The 22,081-nt window shown below is 33.1% G+C and overlaps 1 protein-coding gene across 5 annotated transcripts in view; it reads right to left on the bottom strand.

Annotated features, from left to right (window-relative positions):
* Positions 1 to 22,081, bottom strand: part of LOC126763200 (uncharacterized) — a 63,765-nt gene that overhangs the window by 40,810 nt on the left and 874 nt on the right. For 2 of the 5 annotated variants that reach the window (XM_050480498.1, XM_050480501.1), the window contains exon 2: positions 1,583 to 2,495. In XM_050480498.1, the coding sequence (XP_050336455.1) occupies positions 1,583 to 2,279 (697 nt within the window). In that variant the 5' untranslated portion in view covers positions 2,280 to 2,495. The other 3 variants (XM_050480499.1, XM_050480503.1, XM_050480502.1) reach the window with 3 other exon arrangements.

The following is a 22,081-nucleotide window of genomic DNA, read 5'->3' as shown; positions in this document are numbered from 1 at the left end:
TCGGAACGGCCGATTTCGGACCACTATAACATATAGCTGCCATACAAACTGAACGATCGGAATCAAATTCTTGTATGGACAACTTTCACATTTGACAAGATATATTCACGAAATTTGGTATATATTATTTTCTAAGGCAACAATGTAATCTCCGAAGAAATTGATCAGATCGGTTAACTACAGCATATAGCTTCCATACAAACTGAACACATAGTTACTAACAGAAATGCACCTGTGAAGGGTATTTAGCTTCGGTGCAACCGAAGTTAACGTTTTTTCTTGTTTAGAATAAGGAAGATATTTGCAGGTGAAACTTGACAAGCTATTTAGGTATTAGGAAATAAACCAATTATGTAAGTTGCCTTTTATATTTCGGGTTTCGGCAACACTAGTGTTACAATCTGGCAAATCACAACTTTATCGTAAAGTTTGACCAGAGAACGTTTATAATTATTATAATTATTATAAACGTTCTCTGGGTTGATCTTTTTGATGTTATATATACAAACGCAGAACGTTTTGAAACACGACTGCATTGGTGTTGTTTACAATAACTCAAAATATTCATTCCACACAAAAAATTATTTTAAATCCTGAACATTTTCACGTGATTACTTTTTCGTTGATGAACTCAACAACAGTGCATTAATGAACTTAATTCCATTTTTGGCGCTGAAACTCCATCAAGGATCAGTGTTTATCGATGGTACGATGAATTCAATCGAAGTTGTAGATCACTCTAAGATGAATTTCGTGAAGGTCATCCAAAATCAGTTGTTGTTACGGAAACTCTTGATGTTGTGCCCAAACTAATATTGCAAAATCGTCATGTGCCCTATCGGGAAATAAACCTTTATAGGCATTAATGAGATCAGCATACACCCTAAATTGCAGAATATTTGACTGTAAAGAAATGTGCTTACATTAGATCCCACACAATTTCTAAATCGCGCAAAAACAGGCTCGTGTTGATTGGTCGAGAGAAACGTTAAAAAAATACGATAGCGATACTTTAAAACACGTTTATGATATCGTGTCATGTGATGAATCGTGGATTTACGCGTATGAGCCCCAAAGTAGACAGCAGTCGAGTTGTGGGTATTTCGGGATGAGTCAAATCAAACAAACGTTGTTTACGCACGAATCACTTCCAATCAAATGGTTGCCTGCTGTTTTCGAAAAACTGGACATGTCGCAACCATTATCACTAGAACAACTTAGAACAATAAATTCGCAACCATTTGCGCGCTCTTACACATGGACTGAAACAACTGCAGTTTGAGCACTGAAAACATCGATGTGATGAGTAATCACCAAAAGTAGTGACTTGGTACCGAATCACTTCTTTTTATTCTCGTACGTAAAAAATAAACTAAGAGGTTAACCCCTGAAGAGGCGGCTGATGCCTCAATCAGAGTAGCAAAAGTGCTTCGTCATTTGGTTCAAACGCATTCAAAAGTGTTTAGAACGTAATCGAGAATATTTTGAAAAACAATAAAGCGATTTTCAAGCATTAATATTTGTTTTTGTTATCTAATGCCAAAATATAAAAGACAACCTACGCATTTTTCTCGATACTTACCACCATAATCGCTGACATTAAATGTCTTCAACGCCGTTATTGCATCCAAACGCGTCACCTGATGCTCGAAATGATATTCCTCATATGCCGCTTGCATATTAGGCGCTTGCTCTTTAAAATTACTTATATCACAGTGTACACAAGATTGTGGTGCCGCAAAGGAGCTGCCAATTAAATGCGAAAACCACACTAGCAGTAGGGTAAGTAGGACCAATGATGGGGAACGTGTCAGTTGACGTCCACTTTTGTTGTTTATAAATAGTTGTTGCGCCCAGCTGCTGGGAATACTACAATGTGCGATAACACTGCGCTTTGTTGTTATTGTAGTTTTCTTCCTAATAGCTGCCGTTGAACTTAGTTGATAACCCGCCGCAGACGGAAGCGCGACGTGCTGCGGTCGCAGCTGACTAGATCGCGAGCAAAGACGATTAGAAATACGGCTAAAAGTCGTTTTGTTCTTTAGCAGTAATAGCGAATAGCAGCGTTGTAGCAAATTTTGGAATTGTTTGCATGGTGGAAGATTAGTTGTTGGTATTGTTGTGCTATTTTGCGTACTTTCGTTGCATGAGGAACTGTATTTGTCTGCATTCAAACGCTTTGAACAAACATTTTGACTGTTACAACAACGTTTGGGCAAAGGTGAATTTTGTAGTTGTTGTTGCGCTCGCGCATTCTTAGCACTTTGGAGTGTGTGCATTTTGCATGCGCCTACTTCGTTTAACGTTGCCACACTAATACACTGACGCGCAAACACTTAGCAGTAGTTGTAGTGCAACTCTATTGTTTAACAAACTTTTCGTTGAAATCAATTATTTTTTTTATTTTATAATCACACATTGTTTACATAAAATGACACTTAAGTGCATAGAATGCTGGCGATAATACTCGTATTACTTTGAAACGCATCTACAACCTATAAATGAAAATGAAGCGGAAAAACAAATGTTGTTGAAATTATTATTGTTGTTGTTGTAATGTGCACTTATTTGTATATAGCTGGTTTTTTTATAAGCTGTGTTGTTATTGTTTTAATTTTTTGTGTTTTTTTTTTTTAATTTTGTTTTTGTTTTGTATGCGCGATTGTTCAAGCCGCATTATCAGTTTCACTGCAGCCGTACAGCGCTGAAACATGACACTTAGTAAATGTTAATTAGCATTAGAAAAATTTAACAACAAAAAATGCTCCGCTGCTTTGCATTTGAATTATTTCGAATTCTTTTCACACATCACTTGTTTTCTACACGAGCGCTATTCCAAGCATTGGAAGAATTCACATAAACATATTTGTAAAAGTATATTTTAAGTGTTTATTGATCGGCTTTTATTGATAATTTTTAACAGAGCTTTTACATTATTTACTTAATTTTTTTTGTTGCATAAGTGGAGTTTGATTTTATATATGGGCATTTTCACAAAAAGGTCCACCACGCGTGCAAAATTCAAACAGTTCCTGAAAACTTTCTGTTGATGAATAATAAATCTCAAATGTGTTTATTTTATAAATATAAAGGAATTTTTATTTTCTTCTAATTTTGAGCTGAAATATACAACGAATACACAAAATTTACAAAAATCTGACTTTTTTGACCAAATATACCAACGTTTTTCCTTGTTATATTCCCTAATTCAAAGTAATACTATGATGTTTTTATAATTTAAAAATCTTCTGCTGATAGTAACATAATGTTCAACAAGCAGACAGACTGAGTGGAGATCGAATAACGGTAGTTTTTTGTGTTTGCTTCTGCTTATATTCGTATGTCGCGTCCGTTACCGAAAAACAGCATTTATTGTTCTCATTAGTGAACAAAGTGTTGAAGTGTAAATTGCTTTCAGACTAAAAGCAGATACATCATTTCACTTAAAAAAAGTAATAATTGGCTCTCGGCAAAAACGATTAAAAAAATTTATTGGTGTTTGAAATTCGTCGCGTCCGTTACCGTAAACCTTAAATATTAAATAAAGTTGTAGAAATTGCATAAAATTAAAATTTTATTGATGGCAAAAACGGCAAAAGAAACAAGAAAAGCAATAACAATGAAGTATAGAGAGAAAATGAAAGAAAACGTCGAGAAAAGGCAGGAATACAAGAAGAAAGAAGCAAAACGAAAGCAAGAGTACCGAAAAAGATTATCGCAAAAATTGAAAAGTGATTGCAATTTATTAGAAAAGAAGAAAGAAAAGGACCGTGTTAGACAGCAAGTTTTGCGGCAAAAAAAGAGCATAAATAATATTGACAATTTGAATTGCGAAATTTACAGCTGTAAACAAACGATAAGAAAAGCAATTAAAAAAGTTGAGGCTGCGCTACCTAAAAACCTGAATAGAAAAATAGCTATCCTCAAATCTTTATGCAATAAATATATTAAGCCAACAGAAACGATGAATGAAAATACAACCAAGTCATCAAAAAGCCAGATGCGCGAAAAATTAATTGAACAATTCTTTTTGCAAGATGGAATCAGCGTTCAAGCTCCTGGGAGAAAGGATACAATGATAATCAATGGGAAAGTAGCCTCAAAACGTTTTATGCTTATGACCTTAACAGAAGCATATCAACTTTTCAAAGCCGAATATACCGAAGAAAAAGTCTGCAAAACTATTTTTATTCGTTCTAAGCCAACTTACATTCAGTTAATCAATAATTTACGACACAATATGTGTGTCTGTAAGTACCATGCAAATTTTATTTTTCTACTAGAAGGCTGTGCAAAGATTATACCGCAGATTCCTGCCAAAGCTGAATTATTTCTTACATCAGTTTGCTGCGACGTTATGAATGAAAAGTGCATGGCTAATAATTGGGACAGCTGTGTACGCGATATTAAAGACGATCTAGTTCCAATACAGTTTATTAATAAATTTAATACGCAAATCAAATGGAACAGTGGAGTATGGTGGATCACATAACTTTAAACTACACTATTGGTCCATTAATCGACTTAATTCATGATATAGAGATTCAGCTACCAGCTTTTAAAATGCATTGTTTTGTTAAATGTCACCAACAAAATTACTTTGAAACTAAAAAAAAAAATGTAGCAGCTAATGAAATTGTTATGCAAGTTGATTTTGCTGAAAATTATCGTTTGACATTCCAAAACGAAGTTCAAGATGCCCACTTTAGTTATAGCCAAGTAACAGTGTTTACGTGCGTAGCTTGGGTCCTTGGTGAAACCAAGTCTTTTGCTGTTATCAGTGATAGATTGACCCACGCGAAATCTTAGAGTGGAATTTTTTTGCCACTTCACATGGCAAAGGTGCAGTAGACGGAATAGGTGCCGAAACGAAAACGTCTGGCAAATCGTTAAAGCAAAAAATATTGTTCTCGGTGATTATTCATGCTTCTATGAATGTGCTAAGAACAACATTCATGGAGTTAACATTTTGTATATCTCTGGAACACAAATTGATAGTTTTTGTAATCAACTGTCAGAGTTATGGCAAAATATTCCAAATATCAAAGGAGTTAAGAGTTTGCATTGGTTTTCATATTTCGACAGTAAATTTATTGAAGTTGCTTGGACCGCCATACTAAAAACTAATAACTTTCTTCTTAATTTTTTAAGTCATTTTTACTAAAATGTTACTTGAATTTTTAATTTACGTTATTGTTTTGCTTAATTTTCAATAAAATTGAAGTGTTATAATGAAAAAAATGTATTTCTTTGTTCTTGGAAGATTTTGTCGCGTCCGTTATGTCGCGTCCGTATTTCTTCTATACTCAATTAAAAAAAACTAAGGGAAAATTAACATATTTCATAAACCTACGAATAACAGTCGTCTATTCGCATTTATTAATATATATATTTTTATATATATATAAATCCTTAATTTGCTGAATTTTGTATATTTCTGAATGCGCCTCAAAAAAACTTCTATTTTTTGTCGCGTCCGTATCACTTTATAATTGCTTATAACTACGTACTTATTTGTAGTAGAACCTTCCCGTATATATTAAAATCTAGTACTGCGTCAGCCCTTCAAAACAATGTAAATATATATAAACTTTTCCTTTGTCTTCTTTGTTTTGGACGCACTTAAAAGCGTACGAATGTCGCGTCCGTTACCGTGAAAATGCCCATATGGATAAATTGAGCATGTCCGTCACATTTAAATCTATTTCAACTATTGTTTAAAATCCACAATTTCCAAAAATATGCTTTGTTTTTGTTAAAAATACACTTTAGAGTGCTTAAAACATTATTTAATTGATAGAATAAGAGAAAAACGGTTTTCCTTATCCAATCTACTGCAGTGTCGAATAAGGTTTAATTTTTACTCATTAGACTCTATATGCTGATATGATTTGTTTATACATTTAGTATAATAATTTTCCTTGTTAACTTCCGATTTAGATATTTTTGCAAAACAGTAAATATTGCATCAAGTCTTACTTAGTGACAGATAAAAAAATTCACGCTTTGAAAGCTTTTCTAAAATTCTGTAATCTATGAACCACTTTTCCTCAAAAGATGTATTATTGAATTTCCTTGATGGAACTTCTCCTTGGACATTGAACAATTAGTTAAAAGTTTTGCCGAGAGCCAATTTTTAAAGTAGTTTGAAAGATAGCGACGATTATTCCATTTTGTATTTTTGTCTTAACTATATCACTCGCAGTTTTTTTGATTCAGCTAATCGAGCCAGCGGGTTGAAAAGGTGGCTTCTAGCTGAATATAGAGAAACTGAAAAGGAAATCAGAGGGCTAGCAGATTTTTCGTTGACCGAAGTTGCTTCACTGATACAAGTGGGTGTAATAGTATTTTCACTAATTCTTTTTATGTTTTTTTAAACGTGCAATCTTCCGATTGACCAGCTTTGAAACTTAACATCAGCAAGACTTCATCTACTATATTTGCACTTGATTCTTGATTCTTGCAAACTATAATAAAAACTAAATGAATTTCGCGAAAGCTCAATTAATGCTCTAATTGCCCGCTATTTATGTGAAATATTATGGGATTTTTTAATTTTATGTGAAAACTTTGAAAAAAAAATTGTTAATGCAACGACTGATGAAACTGACTAGAAAACGTGACAAACATTAAATCCACACATATAAATTTTTTCTTAATGTATAAAAAATTTTTAGTAATGCTTAAAACATTTTATTTGTTTAAGTTTTTGTGTTTTCATCAATAAAAATATTAAATCCTTGTATTTAAAACCAAACATCACCCACATTTCTTTCCAATTTAGTGGAATTTCGAAAAGAAATTCATTGCACAGTGCATGTTTTTAATCAGTCGCTGATTTATTAACACTTTTTCGGTGGAATCCCACGCACACGCACATCTCCCACAGCTCGGTCAATAAACATAATAAAGTGTTCAGCACACTGTATCTTTTAATCAATTTTTTTCGCGTAAAACGTGAATGAATTCCACACACAAATGCACATATGAGCTTATAAACACACAAATATATGTAGATATGTATATCTAATAGTTTTGAACTTTCAAAAGTCACGTTTCAATCGCGCGATGAATACGTCAACGAAAACTAAGCGGTTTCTTACCACCCACTCACGTGCAGTACACAAAAAACCATATCCGTGTGACGCTTTTGACTGCCACTGTAACACTGAACGCTCTAGCGTACATTTTAGCTTGCTATCGGTGAGTGCGTTAAACGACACGCACAGTGGTAAAGCAATGATTTAAAAAAAATTTAAATATATTGTTAAATTAATTTTTCGGTTATTCACTCGCACAAACACTACTTTAATTTTAATCAGGAGAAATTTAAATAAGTTGACCCCACCATCTAGTGTAGACATACAATTTATAAACAATATATCAAAACTACTTTTTTAGCTAATAACTTCATCGCTTTAAAGTAATGTTTATTAAAAACCAAAATTATATAATATTGACAAAAATCAAATAACTATGATTTATGAAAATTAATATCTTATAATAAAATTTATTTTGATTCGTTGAGATTTGAGAATAGCGAATCCAACAACACAGTACTAGAAACAAAAAAAAACACAAATAGATAGAAATAATCGAAAGTATAAAAAATTCAAATGTATTCTAGAGGAACACATCAGATCTTGGGACACCAGCAACACATGCAGCACTTTGGAGTAGTGTTGATGGTGATCAAACTAAAGAGCTTCCTTCTTAGGCAAGTGGGAATTAAACAACATTTTAGTGAACATCATAGGATATGTTATCAAATAAAAAGAGTTGTTGAAAACAACAATTGCAGAGCTTAATTGGCTACAACTTGGGAGCATAATAGACTGAGAGTATAATGGTTTAAGTGTGGTCACCTTAGGCCAGGCGCTCCCCTAGACACCTCCTCTTTTCAACCAATCAACCATATAAAATTGTAAAAGTTTGTACCATTTTAATTAAGTATCGAAACACTCTTCTGTTTTGAATTCAATCATATAACCTCGTTATTGCTTTAACAAGTTAGTTTTTTGGCAAGTGAGCACAGCTTAAATCGAAAATGGTACCGTAACCATGCATTAGCTATTTTTTTCGTTTTTCCTTACAGCCTAAATTGTGACTGCATTTTTTATATTTTTAACTTTTTCTTTAAAAATATATGTTTGCCCTTACTGTCATATTTTTTTACTTTATCCTTTATTGAAAATAAATTATAACTTGTCTTATTAGATTAGATGAGAAAATACTTTTAATTTACTGCACTCCGAACCACTGTGCGCTATTCTACTCAGGCAATATGAAAGAGAGCGTGTGTTAGTGCTGCCATATTTTGAATTACAAAAAGCTCCAAAACTTGGAAAAGCGTTTTATTACACAAAAGCACTACATGTTTGTATTGAATTAAACTACATTGCCTAGGTGGTATGTTTATATATAATGTATGTGTATTTATAAAAAGATAATGTATTTGTAATATCAAAAGAAAATAAATTTTCTGTGTTGAACGTGTTTTTTCAATAAGCTGTTGACAGTTTAGAACCCAATATACTAAGGTAATAATACATATATTATAACACAGGTCAACACGATTTTAGGGTCTGACATCTACATGTTAAATTTTAGTTTCTCCTATGACAAAAATAACGAAAAACATTATTTTTCCGGTTAAAGTTTGCTTTCGTAGAAATTAGAGCAATTTTTCGATTTTTAAGCAGAAATGACTAATTTTTATATTTTTTATACAATTTCACTATAGATTATAATTAGAAAACTTTTTTTTAGATACAAGAGTCGTTTTTATTCAAGATGTGTGATAAACAATAATATATAAATGTAAAATAACAAGAAATTACTGTCTAAAAGTGCATATTTTTTGTATTTCTTTTATGCTCATATGAGCTCTCTCGTATTAAACCCCAAATATACTTATCGATGTAGATCAGCCAAAAGCAAACTTAAAGAACTAAAGATTAATATTTAAGTGTTTTTCAATGTCTAGAATCAGAATCAAAGCATTAGAACAGAAACCCAAAAAAAAATATTTTTTTTGTTGACCTGTGTAATTATTAACAACTCGCCAAAGTGTCAAGAATCCGTAAAGAAATTCATTTGATGAAGTTAGCCTAATTTAGTTTTCATACAATATGTTATTGAAATAGATGGTGTTTTTGTTAAAAAAACGATTATAATTACTATCCATCTATGGAAATATATTATCGATGATTCAATGTTGCTTTTTGTCTGATGACCAGTATTGGAACATTTTTTATAATTGAATCTATTAAAAAACGTGTAAAGCCAAAAAATAAGTCACCAGACGCTAATATGTTTCATGTTTTAAAATATTAAAACGCATAAATTACCAAGTTGGCAACTATGGAGCGAATGCGTAATGAGCGCGTATGAATTTAGATAAGAGTGCATTTTTTACTTTTAGTAGAGTAGTTGGCTTATTGCAAATAAGTGTGTTTTGTTTATCTTTGCAAAAAAATATACATACATATGTATATGTATATGGTTTATATATAAATATAGGAATTCCAAGTAGAAAGGGTTAATTTTGACCGGAACCAAAATAACCAAAGAAAAATAAATAGTATTAAGGTTGTTTATGTGGTTTATCAACATACATACATACATATGTACGTAAGTAACTTACATAGAGACCTATGCATAAGTATTTGCGCCTAAAAGATTCCGTCATATAGAAGAACGAAAATAATTTTCCGAAAAAACTCACTCACTAAAATTTAGAAAATTACGTTTCATCAGGTCGCAAATACATTAGAAAAACAACCGTTATCTGAATAAAACTATTATACTCAGTAGCAACATGTTGCGAGATTATAAAGATAATAATCTAGGATTTTATGTTTCCATACATTTAATAATCAGAATTACTCGTATATACACACATACACATATAGAAATTAATCGTGCTATTTGCTTATAATATGTGCAAGAGTAATGTCTTTCTGCTTAATTTAAGTTTAGTCGGAAAACTTCGGTTTCGAACTATTGAAGTAGTTGTATCACCCCATTAGCTTGAATAACATGTAACCGAAGTTGTGTGAATCATTTTGTGTTTAGAACTCGATCACGGCAGTTTTTTCATTTTTTTTTTTTACAAATACACATTGGAACAAAAAAGTACCCGGAAATTGTAGATAAAACACAAAATATTTAATTATTCATAAATATTTATTTTGTCGCCTTATAGTATAGTAATCCCCACCAGACGTAATACATTTTTGCCACCGATTTTTCCAGTCCTCGAAATACTGCGAAGACCGCCTTCAGCTCTTTCAGCGAATTTTGTTTTATCTCTTCGATCGACTGAAAACGGATTCCACGGAGTGGCAATTGAGGAACAAGAAAAAATCGCACGGAGCCAAATCTGGTGAATAAGGTGTTTGGTCGATGGTATTCATTGCGTTTTTGGCTTTAAATTCGATCACAATCGTACTCTTTTTGAAAAAAATATCGGGACGAATCGAGCAAGAACGCACCAAAACCATTCCAACGGACTCGCTCTCTTTGGCTCTCTTGCCATCTCTCTAACACTTGCCTGACATTTAATATTTTCATCAGTTGAAGAGGTCGAAGGTCGTTCGGAACGAAGCATGTCTTCAACGATCTTTCGACCGTTTTTGAAGGCTTTGTATCACTATTAAGCTTGTGTGTTTTGAATCACCGTAAGCCTATTCCAACATTCGCAACGATTCCGCACACGAAATTTGGTTAGAAATACAAAATTTTAGACAACTTCTTTGCTCGATACGTTTATCCATTGCAAAAACCGCAATGCACTACTGGTGTACCAACATAAGCAGCTGCTGTAGACAAACTGGTTGACAGATCACGGTCATATTTGGCATAGTAATTAAGGACATTATGATGGGTTATAAAATTTAAAAGGGAAAAAAAAGACTCAAACTTCCATCGTTAATATTTTTTAAACAGTTAGGTTTACGAAAATTTTTCTGTAAGACATTTCATTTCAAATTTTTTAAAAGAAGATATTTTTTCTTAAAAGCGAGATATGATTTTTTCTAATCTTAAACCAGTTGCTGCAGAGTATTATAGTTTTGTTCACCTAACGGTTGTACGTATCACCTAAAACTAATCGATAGATGTATACATACTTATATAAATGATCAAGATGACGAGAAAAGTTGAAATCCGGTTGACTGTCTGTCTGTCCGTCCGTCCGTGCAAGCTGTAACTTGAGTAAAAATTGAGATATCTCGATGAAACTTGGTATGTGGGTTCCTTAGTACAAAAAAAATTTCAAGTTCGTAGGTGGGCGTAATCGGACAACTGCCACGCCCACAAATCGCCATTAGCCGAAAACATATAAAGTGCCATAACGGTACTGTTAAAAACTACTAAAAGCGTGATAAATCAATAATTAAATACGAGATGGTATGAGAGAGCCTTATGGGAGCCGGTATGAAACTTGCACGATGTGCGTGGTACTCTCACTTTTTGGTGAAAGCCCATATCTCGGGACCCAATGAACCGATCGTCAAAATTTGATACGTGGCATTCTTCTAACATTCTAATGTCACATTGTGAAAATGGCCTAAATCGGACAACAACCACGCCTACTTCCCATATAGCACAATTTTAAATTCCATTTTATTCGTTCAGTTTCCAGTACACAAATCAAGAAGCAATTAATATAACGGGATAATGGTTTTAGTGTGTGCCACTTTATAGCCCCTAGATAGCGAATATTTAGGCCCCGGTACCTATAGTTGACTTTTGATCGAAAATGTCGGTCAATGTGTGATATATATAACTGAAATTAAGGGATAATCTTTCTCTTATAATGATATGTCTGTATGTTAAAAATGGGTTGAATCGGGTCAATATTTCCCTAAGCCCACATAAACCTAATGTAAAAATTTTCGAACTTCCCGGTGACTTTATACCGCATATATCGGTCAAAAGTGTGGGTTATCTCAATGAAAATTAAAGAACATGTTTTACTCATCACAGTGCATCCTTGTGCCGAAAATGGATAAATTTGAGCGAAAACTTGACCTAGCTCTCATATAACTAACATCAGGATTTTGGAACATCCGATTGACTTTACTCCATATATGTACATACATATATTGGTAATTATATGTGAGATACCTAAATGAATCCCAGGGAAAATTTTTTAGTATTTGACATGATAATAGTATAGATAAAATCCGGTCGATACTATCTCATCTCCCATATACTACATACATACATACAATGTATAGTGACTTTCGTTTTATGTGTTTGTCCGTATATGAGTATTATATAGTATATCTTTATCTTTATACATATATAAAAAGTACGTGTCACGTTGTTTGTCCGCGATGGACTCCTAAACTATTGAAGCGATTTTAGTAAAATTTAACACACTATGTACAGTTCTAACCAACTTAGAAGATAGGATAGTAATTGATGCTCTATTAAGCGGACAACTCTATTAACTAGACAGAAAGGCTGGTAACCAGACATTGAGAAGGCAGCCTTAAATTCTTTACTTTTTCCAATAAAATTTATTTGTATGAACATATTCAAAATTAAACCTCAAGTACAATCCCTTGGATTCTTATACCGAGAAAAATGTTTTCACCTTTATTCGTAAATAAAATTTTCACTGTGTTGAATAGTTTATTATATGAATAATAGTATAAAATGTATACCACAACAACGCGTGGCCGGATCCACTAGTGTATTTATAAAATTGCTTGAATTTCGATCCTCTGGTTGACGTTTTACACCTTAAGGTATTTCCTTGGCTTTGATTCTTGCTATGTTGCAAGAGTTTAAAATATTCGGTTGCACCCGAACTTAGCGCTTCCTTCTTGTTCTACTTGATGATAAGAAGTAAATAGAAAACTGTAGGGCTCATATTTGGAGAGACTTTCTTAAAGGTATATAGTTATCAACCTATTTTTCAGAGTACCACGCGAAAAACATTCGTTTTTGGGCCCACCCTGCTGTACATCCTTCTGGTGTCTTTTTTTTCAACAAGATCTCAAAAAAATCTTACTTTATCCACACACTTTATCGGTGATTGATTATTTATCACAGAATTTCTCGGAAACCACTTTTATGACATCGTTAATATTTTAAAGAAGGCGTGCCGAAATTTGTGTTTATAATTCTTCAATAAATATTTTAAAATTTCGTTTGATATAGCGATGTCCATATGTCAACAATTTGTAGTTATTTGTTGATTCTGCAATTCGTGGAATATTCAAGAAGTCATTGTAAACAGTGATAGGGTGGGGCAACCCAGTAATGTAAGCATTCTTAAGTTCAATGATTCGACATTTTTTATAAAACGTTACGACTTATGGTTAAAGCAGAAATGCTGCATTTTGACGAAATTTATGTACAGTATTTATTCTTTGATACAAATGTATGAAACCAATATGAATATTACAAATGAGCAATGCCAAATGCCCATATGTTTGTGTAAATAAATATTTACGTTTCCGCAAAAATTCAGAAGTGAGATTTATTCGCACATTTATTTTTTACATTTTATCTTATCTTTATATCAATATAAACACAGTTATTTATACATTCGCTGTCCCATAAAGGTACATACATATATGTATATGTACGCACATGTATGAATATACTATACACAGTGCTTACAAATTTATAAGACAAATTAATGTATGATTTTTCCTTCTTTGCCCAAAACAGAAGCAGATGTACATAGATAAAATAATAATAAAGAAAGATCCAAGAAGTGCGACTGTTTTTTTTTTTTTTAATTTAAGAAGAACAGGGCAAAATGGCATAAGCTTTCGGTTATAACTAAATTAACTTAATTAAAAGCTTATTTTAAGAAGTTAAGTTAATGTCCCTCAAAAAGGAAGGCGTCAAAGATGGACACCAGCTAAAAAAATACACCACATTTTACAGTTTTTCTTCGATAAAGACGAAAACGCAAGGCAGATAGCTGAAAATGTGAATAGTGTTTAGATCATGACACTGCCAATTACGAGCGATTCTGGTTTCGTCGTTTCCGTTCCGTATATTTGGATGCCTGGAAGGTCAATAGTCGAGTTTAAGCTTTATACAAAAAATCATTTCGAACCATTTAAATAAGGCTGGATGTAAAAAAAAACAATAGCTCAGAACCGGCCAGCGCTGGCCAAATGATAGAGAAAAAGTGTTCCATGAAATGAATTGCCTGATTTGGAGGTTCTTTTAGTATTTTATTTTTTTTTTTTTTGCAATTTTAGTGAATATGCGCGATAATATCCGAATGATAGCATCATCCGATTCGGAAATTGTAATTTCGAGAGAAACACGTTAAAATATTAGCTTCAACCCTAACAAACACTCAAGTTTCGATACTACATATAGAATTTTTTTCCCATATTATATAATACCAATAGTGTTTTACTTGTGGGATACTGGATGGGAGTACCTGCAACTTGGTTTATTGAAGAATGTATCAAATATATATTGCAGAGAAATGAAGTTGAATTTCAGGCTTTCCTATATTTTCAAACTTTTTAGCTTTCCTAGATTTTTTGAGTCCCAGTGGAATTAAATACGAAATGCTGAACAACCTGGTTTATATTTGAACTTTACTTTCTCTAGAGTAAGAGACATTTAAGCAAGTAAGAAAAGGCTAAGTTCGGGAGAAACCGGTCATTATATACTCTTGCAACTTGCAGGAATTGTTAGAAAAATCATTATATATAGTATATGTTGGGGAAGTATAGACCCGATTTTCTCTATAACTATTATGATGCCACATTTGATTATAGTATATACAATCCCAATCACTTCGATTAAAGTCAGCCAGATGTTCGAAAATCATGATATTGATCAAGCTTTCGCCCAATTTTATCCATTTCAGACACAAATACATACTGTTATGAGTAAAACACGTTCTCTCATTTTATTGAGATAACTCAAATATTGGTCGATAAGCCAAGCAAATATTGCCCGATTCAACCCATTTTTCTTACACAGAGTTACTATTGTCAGGAACAGATTATCTTTGATTTTCAATTGTATATCTCATACATTGACCGATATTTTCGGTCAAAAGTCAACTAAAGACACCGGAGTCCAAATATTCGGTACCTAGGGGCTTGAACAGTTTTGGTAGGATTGGGGAAATTTTTGGTCATAATGTGGAATACTTTACAGGAATTATTAGTATAAGGTTTTATCCCGTTATATTGATACACTGGAAAGTAAAAAAATCAAACGGAAAATAAAACTGTGTTATATGGGTTATACTTGTTTAAATGTCCGCCCTTTTTTACACCATGATATAAGAAGATGAAAAGAATGACGCGCACTAAATTTAGTCGAAATCGGGTCCAGAGATATGTGACTTCACCGAAAAGTGGACGGTGCTACGTTTATCGTCCAATTTTCACACCGGTTCCAATAAAGCCCTGTCATACCATCTCGGGTGTAAAATTTAATGTCTCTGGCGTATTTAGTTACTTATTTATTGCGCTTTTAGTAGCTTTCAACAGTACCGTTATATGGGAAGTGAGCGAGGTTATCTTCCGATTTCATCCATTTCCACACTGTAGCTAGGGGTTAATATAATATTGATGCTAGGTGAATTTGGTTGTTGAAGCTTAAGTGGTTTAGAAGATACCTATTATAGGGCGGGACCACGACCACTTTTTCAAAACTTTTTTCCTAAAAGTGTCCCTTGCAACTGTGCGAAATTACCGTTCTATATATTAATTTAGTGCTAAGTTATGGCACTTTATAACTAATTATTTTTTTTTTGTACTAAAGGATCCGTATACCAAGTTTCATCAAGATATCTCAATTTGTATTCAAGTTACCGCTTGCACGAACGGACGGACAGTCAGACAGTCACTCGAATTTCAACTTTTCTCGTCATCCTGAACATTTGTTCATATACATATGTATTTATGTATATCTATGCTAAACTAACAAACAAGCTGGAGATATTGATGATTTCCAAAAGTGGTTTTATTGCTTTGCCTTTGCTATTCACTCATGAAGAGTCATATGTATAACTTTATATACCATATATATTCCCCTAATTTGTTGCCACTTTATTACACCAGCCAACCCACAACGGAATACCGCATGCCACACACTGTGTGTTGATTAAATACACCAATCATCTAGGTATTTAAATATTCATCCAGCCATACTAATCGTCCGTTCATCTGTTAATTGACAGTTCTACGCGCCGACATTCATGTCATTCCTAGCATACATTTCTGACACACTTTCTTTGGAGCCTACCTCACCACCCTTTATGACTTTCTGATGGTAAATATATGGGCTACTATGTATATCCATATACATATACATATGTATATACAAGTATATATGCCTTACTTTCTCATTTGTTTATAATTTATATTAATGTTAAACACACAGCTTAGAATATAAGCATATACATACATACATACATAGGAGTATATGCAGTGATACTTTGGGGCTTCATACTCCGCAGTTAATAATAGAATGCAGCAGCTCATAAAGTGAATTCTTTAGGTCGCCTATTTATAGGCAACTCGAAAGGAATGAACATATGCTGCGCGCCCAACGTCATCTATTAAAGAGGGATTCTTACACTTGTATACATTCTTGTTCGTAAATTTATTTCTGTTAAAAACACAGGTTGTTGTTGCAATATTTAATAGAGAACAGAAGAGTACTTACGTACCCTGTAGGTAAAAAAGTTAGAAGTAGAAGATGAAATATATTGAAAGAAATGGTGTTATAAGCACAGAAAACAACAGTTTGGTGAGGAATTGAAGGATAATAAGGCAAGTACTGTTAAATACAACAAAATGTGAAGCAGTAACCTTTTCTTTTTAAAGAATTTACTAGCACTAACTATTATAATCTCTGACAACGAACAATAACTAGCGAGATCTTTTTGTGAGGAAACAATTTCGGCATATTTTTCAATAGGATATTGTCTTAAATATTTTAATAAGTTGCGAGGTTACGTTAGATTAATAAGTAGTTTTAACAGTAGATTCTCCAAATATACAAATCACATTTAGACAAAAACTAACTCAATCGTGTAAGAAAAAACTCCTTATTATCCTTAGTATTTAATATGCTAAAAATAGATATTAAAATATTTCAGTTAAATTTCTTTATAACACAAGAGCATATGAAAGAAATGTTAATTGTTTAGATTTATTTAAGACAACTGTCAAAATACATTTGATTTCCTACAAGGGATATACAAAATTAATACATATTTGTATTATTACGTTATTTTCATTTCATCGCAACCTGTTAAAAGGCACAGTATTTTAGATAAGATTTATCGCCATTATTCCTACATAAAAATATTTGTAAAATGTTTAGTAATATACAAATTATTTATGCTAACTTAATGATGAAATGATATGGAGTTTGACAAGTTATTAGCTCAAGTATTTGCGTAAGATTAATTGATTTAATCAAAGATATATCATCTGATCAATTTTGTTTAGCCGAAAAGGTGGTAGAAGTCATTTTATGTAGAAATAAACAGCTAAATTGTATATTTTAGGAAAAATCTTAAAAGATGGCATGGATTTATTGAAATCATCTAAGTTATTGTTTTTTTATAACCCTTAAAGTCATGCCGAAGGGACCCTACTTGTCAAATGAAGAGCAAGCTGCTATAACGGCGCATAAAGAAAACGGCTTGAGTAATGTGCAAATTGCTTTAAAAACATGAAAAAGTTAAATGAAGAGCAAGCTGCTATAAACGGCGCATAAAGAAAACGGCTTGAGTAATGTGCAAATTGCTTTAAAAACACACAGATCTGAGAAAGTTATCAGAAATTATTAATATTGGGCAAGAATTATGGCCAGAAGAAAAAAATCAAAAGTAACAAAAAATTACAAAGCGCCAAAAAGGTCAATTTAAGGACCTGTCAAAAAAAACTTACCGCTTCACAAATTATAGCGTATTAAAAAACGTCGTCTTCAGAAATTTTAAACGTTGTTTATAAAAAGCATGCTAAAGCTCCGGCGCTGACAAAACAGTTAGCAAAACGCATATGAAATGGAGGAACCAAGGTTGAGCAAGGAACCAAGGTTGGTGGAAGTGTCATGATTTGGGCACGCTTTTCTTATTATGGTAGATTCAGTATACAGTACACGTACATGTTGTAAGCAGAATTAATCTCATTTTTCGAGGACTGCCATAAACAAGAACCAATTTTCCAACAGGATAACGCAGCTATCCACAACTCGCGATGTTCCATTCACTGATTTGAAGTTTTATCTTCAGAATATATACTTGATGAAATGGCCTGCACGCAGACAAATCTCATTTTCGATTTAATAAAATGTAATGGAGGCAAAATAAAAAATTAATTATGTACTAACTTTTTTTAATTTTGTCTCTATTTAGTATTATTAAGTATTCGGCTACACGAAATTCGCTCCTGTATATTGTAATATCACTATTATATTAGCAAAAACACAATCATATTCGAAACTCTTTTTTTGTTTAATAATAAAATGTGTATTGAATTAGTTGTAAGAGGTTTTTTTGTTTGTATTTTTAGTGCTAGAAATTAAAAAATACATTCGTCTAAACGAAATGCGCGAACTGTAGAAATGATATAATCTTTTTAGAGGCTATCTATAGCTGTTTTTGGTTCATCAAGCGTTGGAGACTACCGATTGTCCATCAGTTCAAACCACTCGACAGCACTTATGACGAAATCTTGCGCTAAAATGTCCTCTCAAGCATCTGCAATTTCTATGAACCGGTGAGAAACTGAGAGACTGCAAACTGAGCGTATCAAGTGGAATTTAGAATTGTGCTATATGGGAAGTGGGCATGGTTGTTGTCCGATTTCGTCCATTTTCACAAAGTGACATAAGAATGTTAGAAGAACGCCACGTGTTAAATTTTGTCGAAATCGGTTCGTGGGGTCCCGAGATATGCGATTTCACTAAAAAATGAGCGCCCATCGTTTTTCACACCGGCTCCCATAAGGCTCTCTCATAGCATTTCGGTGGTAGAATTTAATGTCTCTGGCGTATTTAGTTATTGATTTGTCGCGCTTTTAGTAGTTTTTAACAGTACCGTTAGCTTAAGTGGATTGAACTTTTTAGAGGGCGGGACCACGCTCTCTTTTTTAAAAAATTTGTCAACAGGTGTCTCTTGCTACTGCGATCCCCTGTACAAATTACAGCTTCATATCTTAATTTAGTGCTTACTTAAGGCACTTTATATGGTTTGGGTTAATGGATATTTGCGGGCGTGGCAGCTGTCTGATTACGCCCATCTACGAGCTCGACATATTTTTTTTGTACTAAGAAATCCACATAGTTTCATCGAGATATCTCAATTTTTACTCAAGATAAAGCTTGCACGGACCGACGTACAGACAGACAGTCAACCGGTATTCAACTTTTCGCATCCTGATCATTTATATATATATAACCCTATATCTATCTCGCTTAGTTTTAGGTGATACGTACAGCCGTTAGGTGAACAAAACTATAATACTCTGTAGCAACTGGTTGTAAGAGTATAATAAAATAATTCGAATGATAATAAACATAAAATTCCTCATAAAATTAAAAGTTTATTTGTTTTTTCTTTAAAAAAGTAGGGAACCTCAAAATGGATCCTCCACACTTTATTAGATTGTGTCAACCTATTTGACTTACACCACTTGCTTGTTCGATTCACAGCTTTCACAAGCCAATGTTGGTTTTTTGTATAGAGTTTACGTGATCATTTGTTGAAACTAAGATTTTAGTGCAGTACTCAATCATTATAAAATTCCTTTTCATGCCCACTCATAGTAATTACTATGTATGTAAATGTGCCAGTTTCCTATTAAACCACATGCAAGCACATCAAAGATTATATGCTATAAACTCCTATTACCCATAAAAGAATCAATGGTTGTAAAGCACGAAGTGAAAGCTGTGTAATTTAAGATGACATCATGCGCCAAACAATTACTCGCATGTCATACTCTGCACACAAAAAGTACAAGTGAAGACATTAAAATACCAAGCCGAACCTTACTAGGGCAATGTGGTTATCCTTAAAGCGCGTCAGCAACTAGTCGCCACAATGGAATGATGTCAGAGGGAGATATCCGAGTAGTAGTAAAGAGAGAGCCCATATGTTAGTATGCGAACAATTTGCATCTCATTCTAAGTGTAGGTTATATCGCATAAAGAAGCTCCAGCACGAACCCACATTTAATGCGAAAATTGTGTGCAAAAAAGCCATTTAAATTGCGCTTCAGCAAAGCCTGGGTACTACTCCTCAGAGACGCTACTTAGAGAGTATTTGTGCCGGCTTGCCTTCAGCGCCAGCAAATTGGGGTAGGACACAAATATTTGCAAGCGTACAAGCAATGAAAGGAAATTTGATATATGTATGTGAGTATATTATACTTATAGGTATATTAATATATTATACATATGCATACACATATATACGAATATCCTATATACTGCAAAAATGCTTTTTGCCAATTTAAGAAAGTGACATTGCTTTGTTTACACAATAGTAGCTTGTCAAGAAAGCAGGTCAGCTCCACGAATATATTCATTTTGCATATAGAACAGCTGTATATTAAATTAGTTTTCCGCGAATATATTGATCGAACGCTTTCACATGATTCATACGTATAACTTGTTTTTATTATTATTATTTTACGTTATTTTTACCTTGTTTGTCTACGACATACATACATATGTTAAGGTCGTTTTTGCAGGCTAACTACGACATTTGTAAATAAACAATGTTCGAGCGCACAGTTTGAATAGCGGTGTAGTGCCGGTGCTTGCCAGTGTTTTGGCCTTTGGAAAGCACTTTGTATGCATGATTTATGAAATTTCAAATGTCAATCATCGACAAATATTTATTAACATCACATATTAAGATACTACATATAGTATGTATTCATGTAAGTACATGTGAACAAGTGCAGGCATGGAAATTGTATGAATTTTAATTTCGTTAGCGCGAAGTTCAGTAAAGTGCGTGCATATCTCTTTCAATTTTTTCGCATTTTTTGAGTGTTGATTGTTATGTCTGTTTCCCATTTGTGTGATGATGACTACATACATACATACATGTTTATATACATACACACATACATACATATTTATGTATGTGATGTTTATTTGTTGCTCTATGAATAGTTTTTCCATGTATTTTAGCAGCGAGTTTTCGAAATAGCTTTTCATATAAAATATACGTAACATAAGACATAACATAACATTGACTGGATCAAAAATCCGGTCCGGGTCCGTTCCGGTTACGTAGACCCGACTGGTATACCCTACCATATGTAGGTTTTGAGACAACTTTAGGGTGTGAATATATACACGTATTTACAGACATATAAATGGGTATATCGAACTCCGAGGTGAACTTACTATAATGACTGGACTAGACTGTCGTGGCAACGCATAATTACTTACTATAATATAGGCTGGCTATTTAGAGTTATGGCAGGTCTCAGATCTTTCACAATCCCTTATATGTTATTTGACATTTATATTCTGTACAAAACTTTGGAAAATTATAATGCCAAATTTTATAATCCGTTAATATTTAAAAGAAAAATGTATTCCCAAGCCTCAAGTTCAGTTACAAACTTCACCCACATCAGCTTGGAGACACATTTCTGACATAATTGATACTTAGATAGGTAAAATCCTTAAATTTGGAGTGCAACAAAGATACTCTATTTTGTACCTTGCATTCAGATAAAGTAGGTATTTTTGGCAATAAAATCATAAAAGAAATGTTCCTGTCAATTGGTGATTAATTGACGTTTAAGTTTTTTCGCTAGGGTAAAGTACTTTTTTGGCGATGTGATCTCAAGTGAATGGTTCATGGGCATATTTACTGTGTTATTTTGTCGGTTTAAAGAGCAAATGTGAAAATTCGAAAAAATCCAATTGACTGCAGTTACAACCAGAAGACAAATCAACCGATCGCTTTGCTTTCAGATTTCAGCTTATTTCGCATTGTTTCTCTGTATATTGGCACTCCGGTTTTTTGAATGTATGAATAATGTAATTTTGGCGGGTCGAAAACGAAGCAAAAGTCGAAATTTTTCTCAAA

Source organism: Bactrocera neohumeralis, chromosome 6 (assembly GCF_024586455.1).
Source record: "Bactrocera neohumeralis isolate Rockhampton chromosome 6, APGP_CSIRO_Bneo_wtdbg2-racon-allhic-juicebox.fasta_v2, whole genome shotgun sequence".
NCBI classification, from domain to species: domain Eukaryota; kingdom Metazoa; phylum Arthropoda; class Insecta; order Diptera; family Tephritidae; genus Bactrocera; species Bactrocera neohumeralis.
Note: the sequence above shows the minus strand (reverse complement) of the source record. Positions and strands in the feature narration are given on the sequence as shown.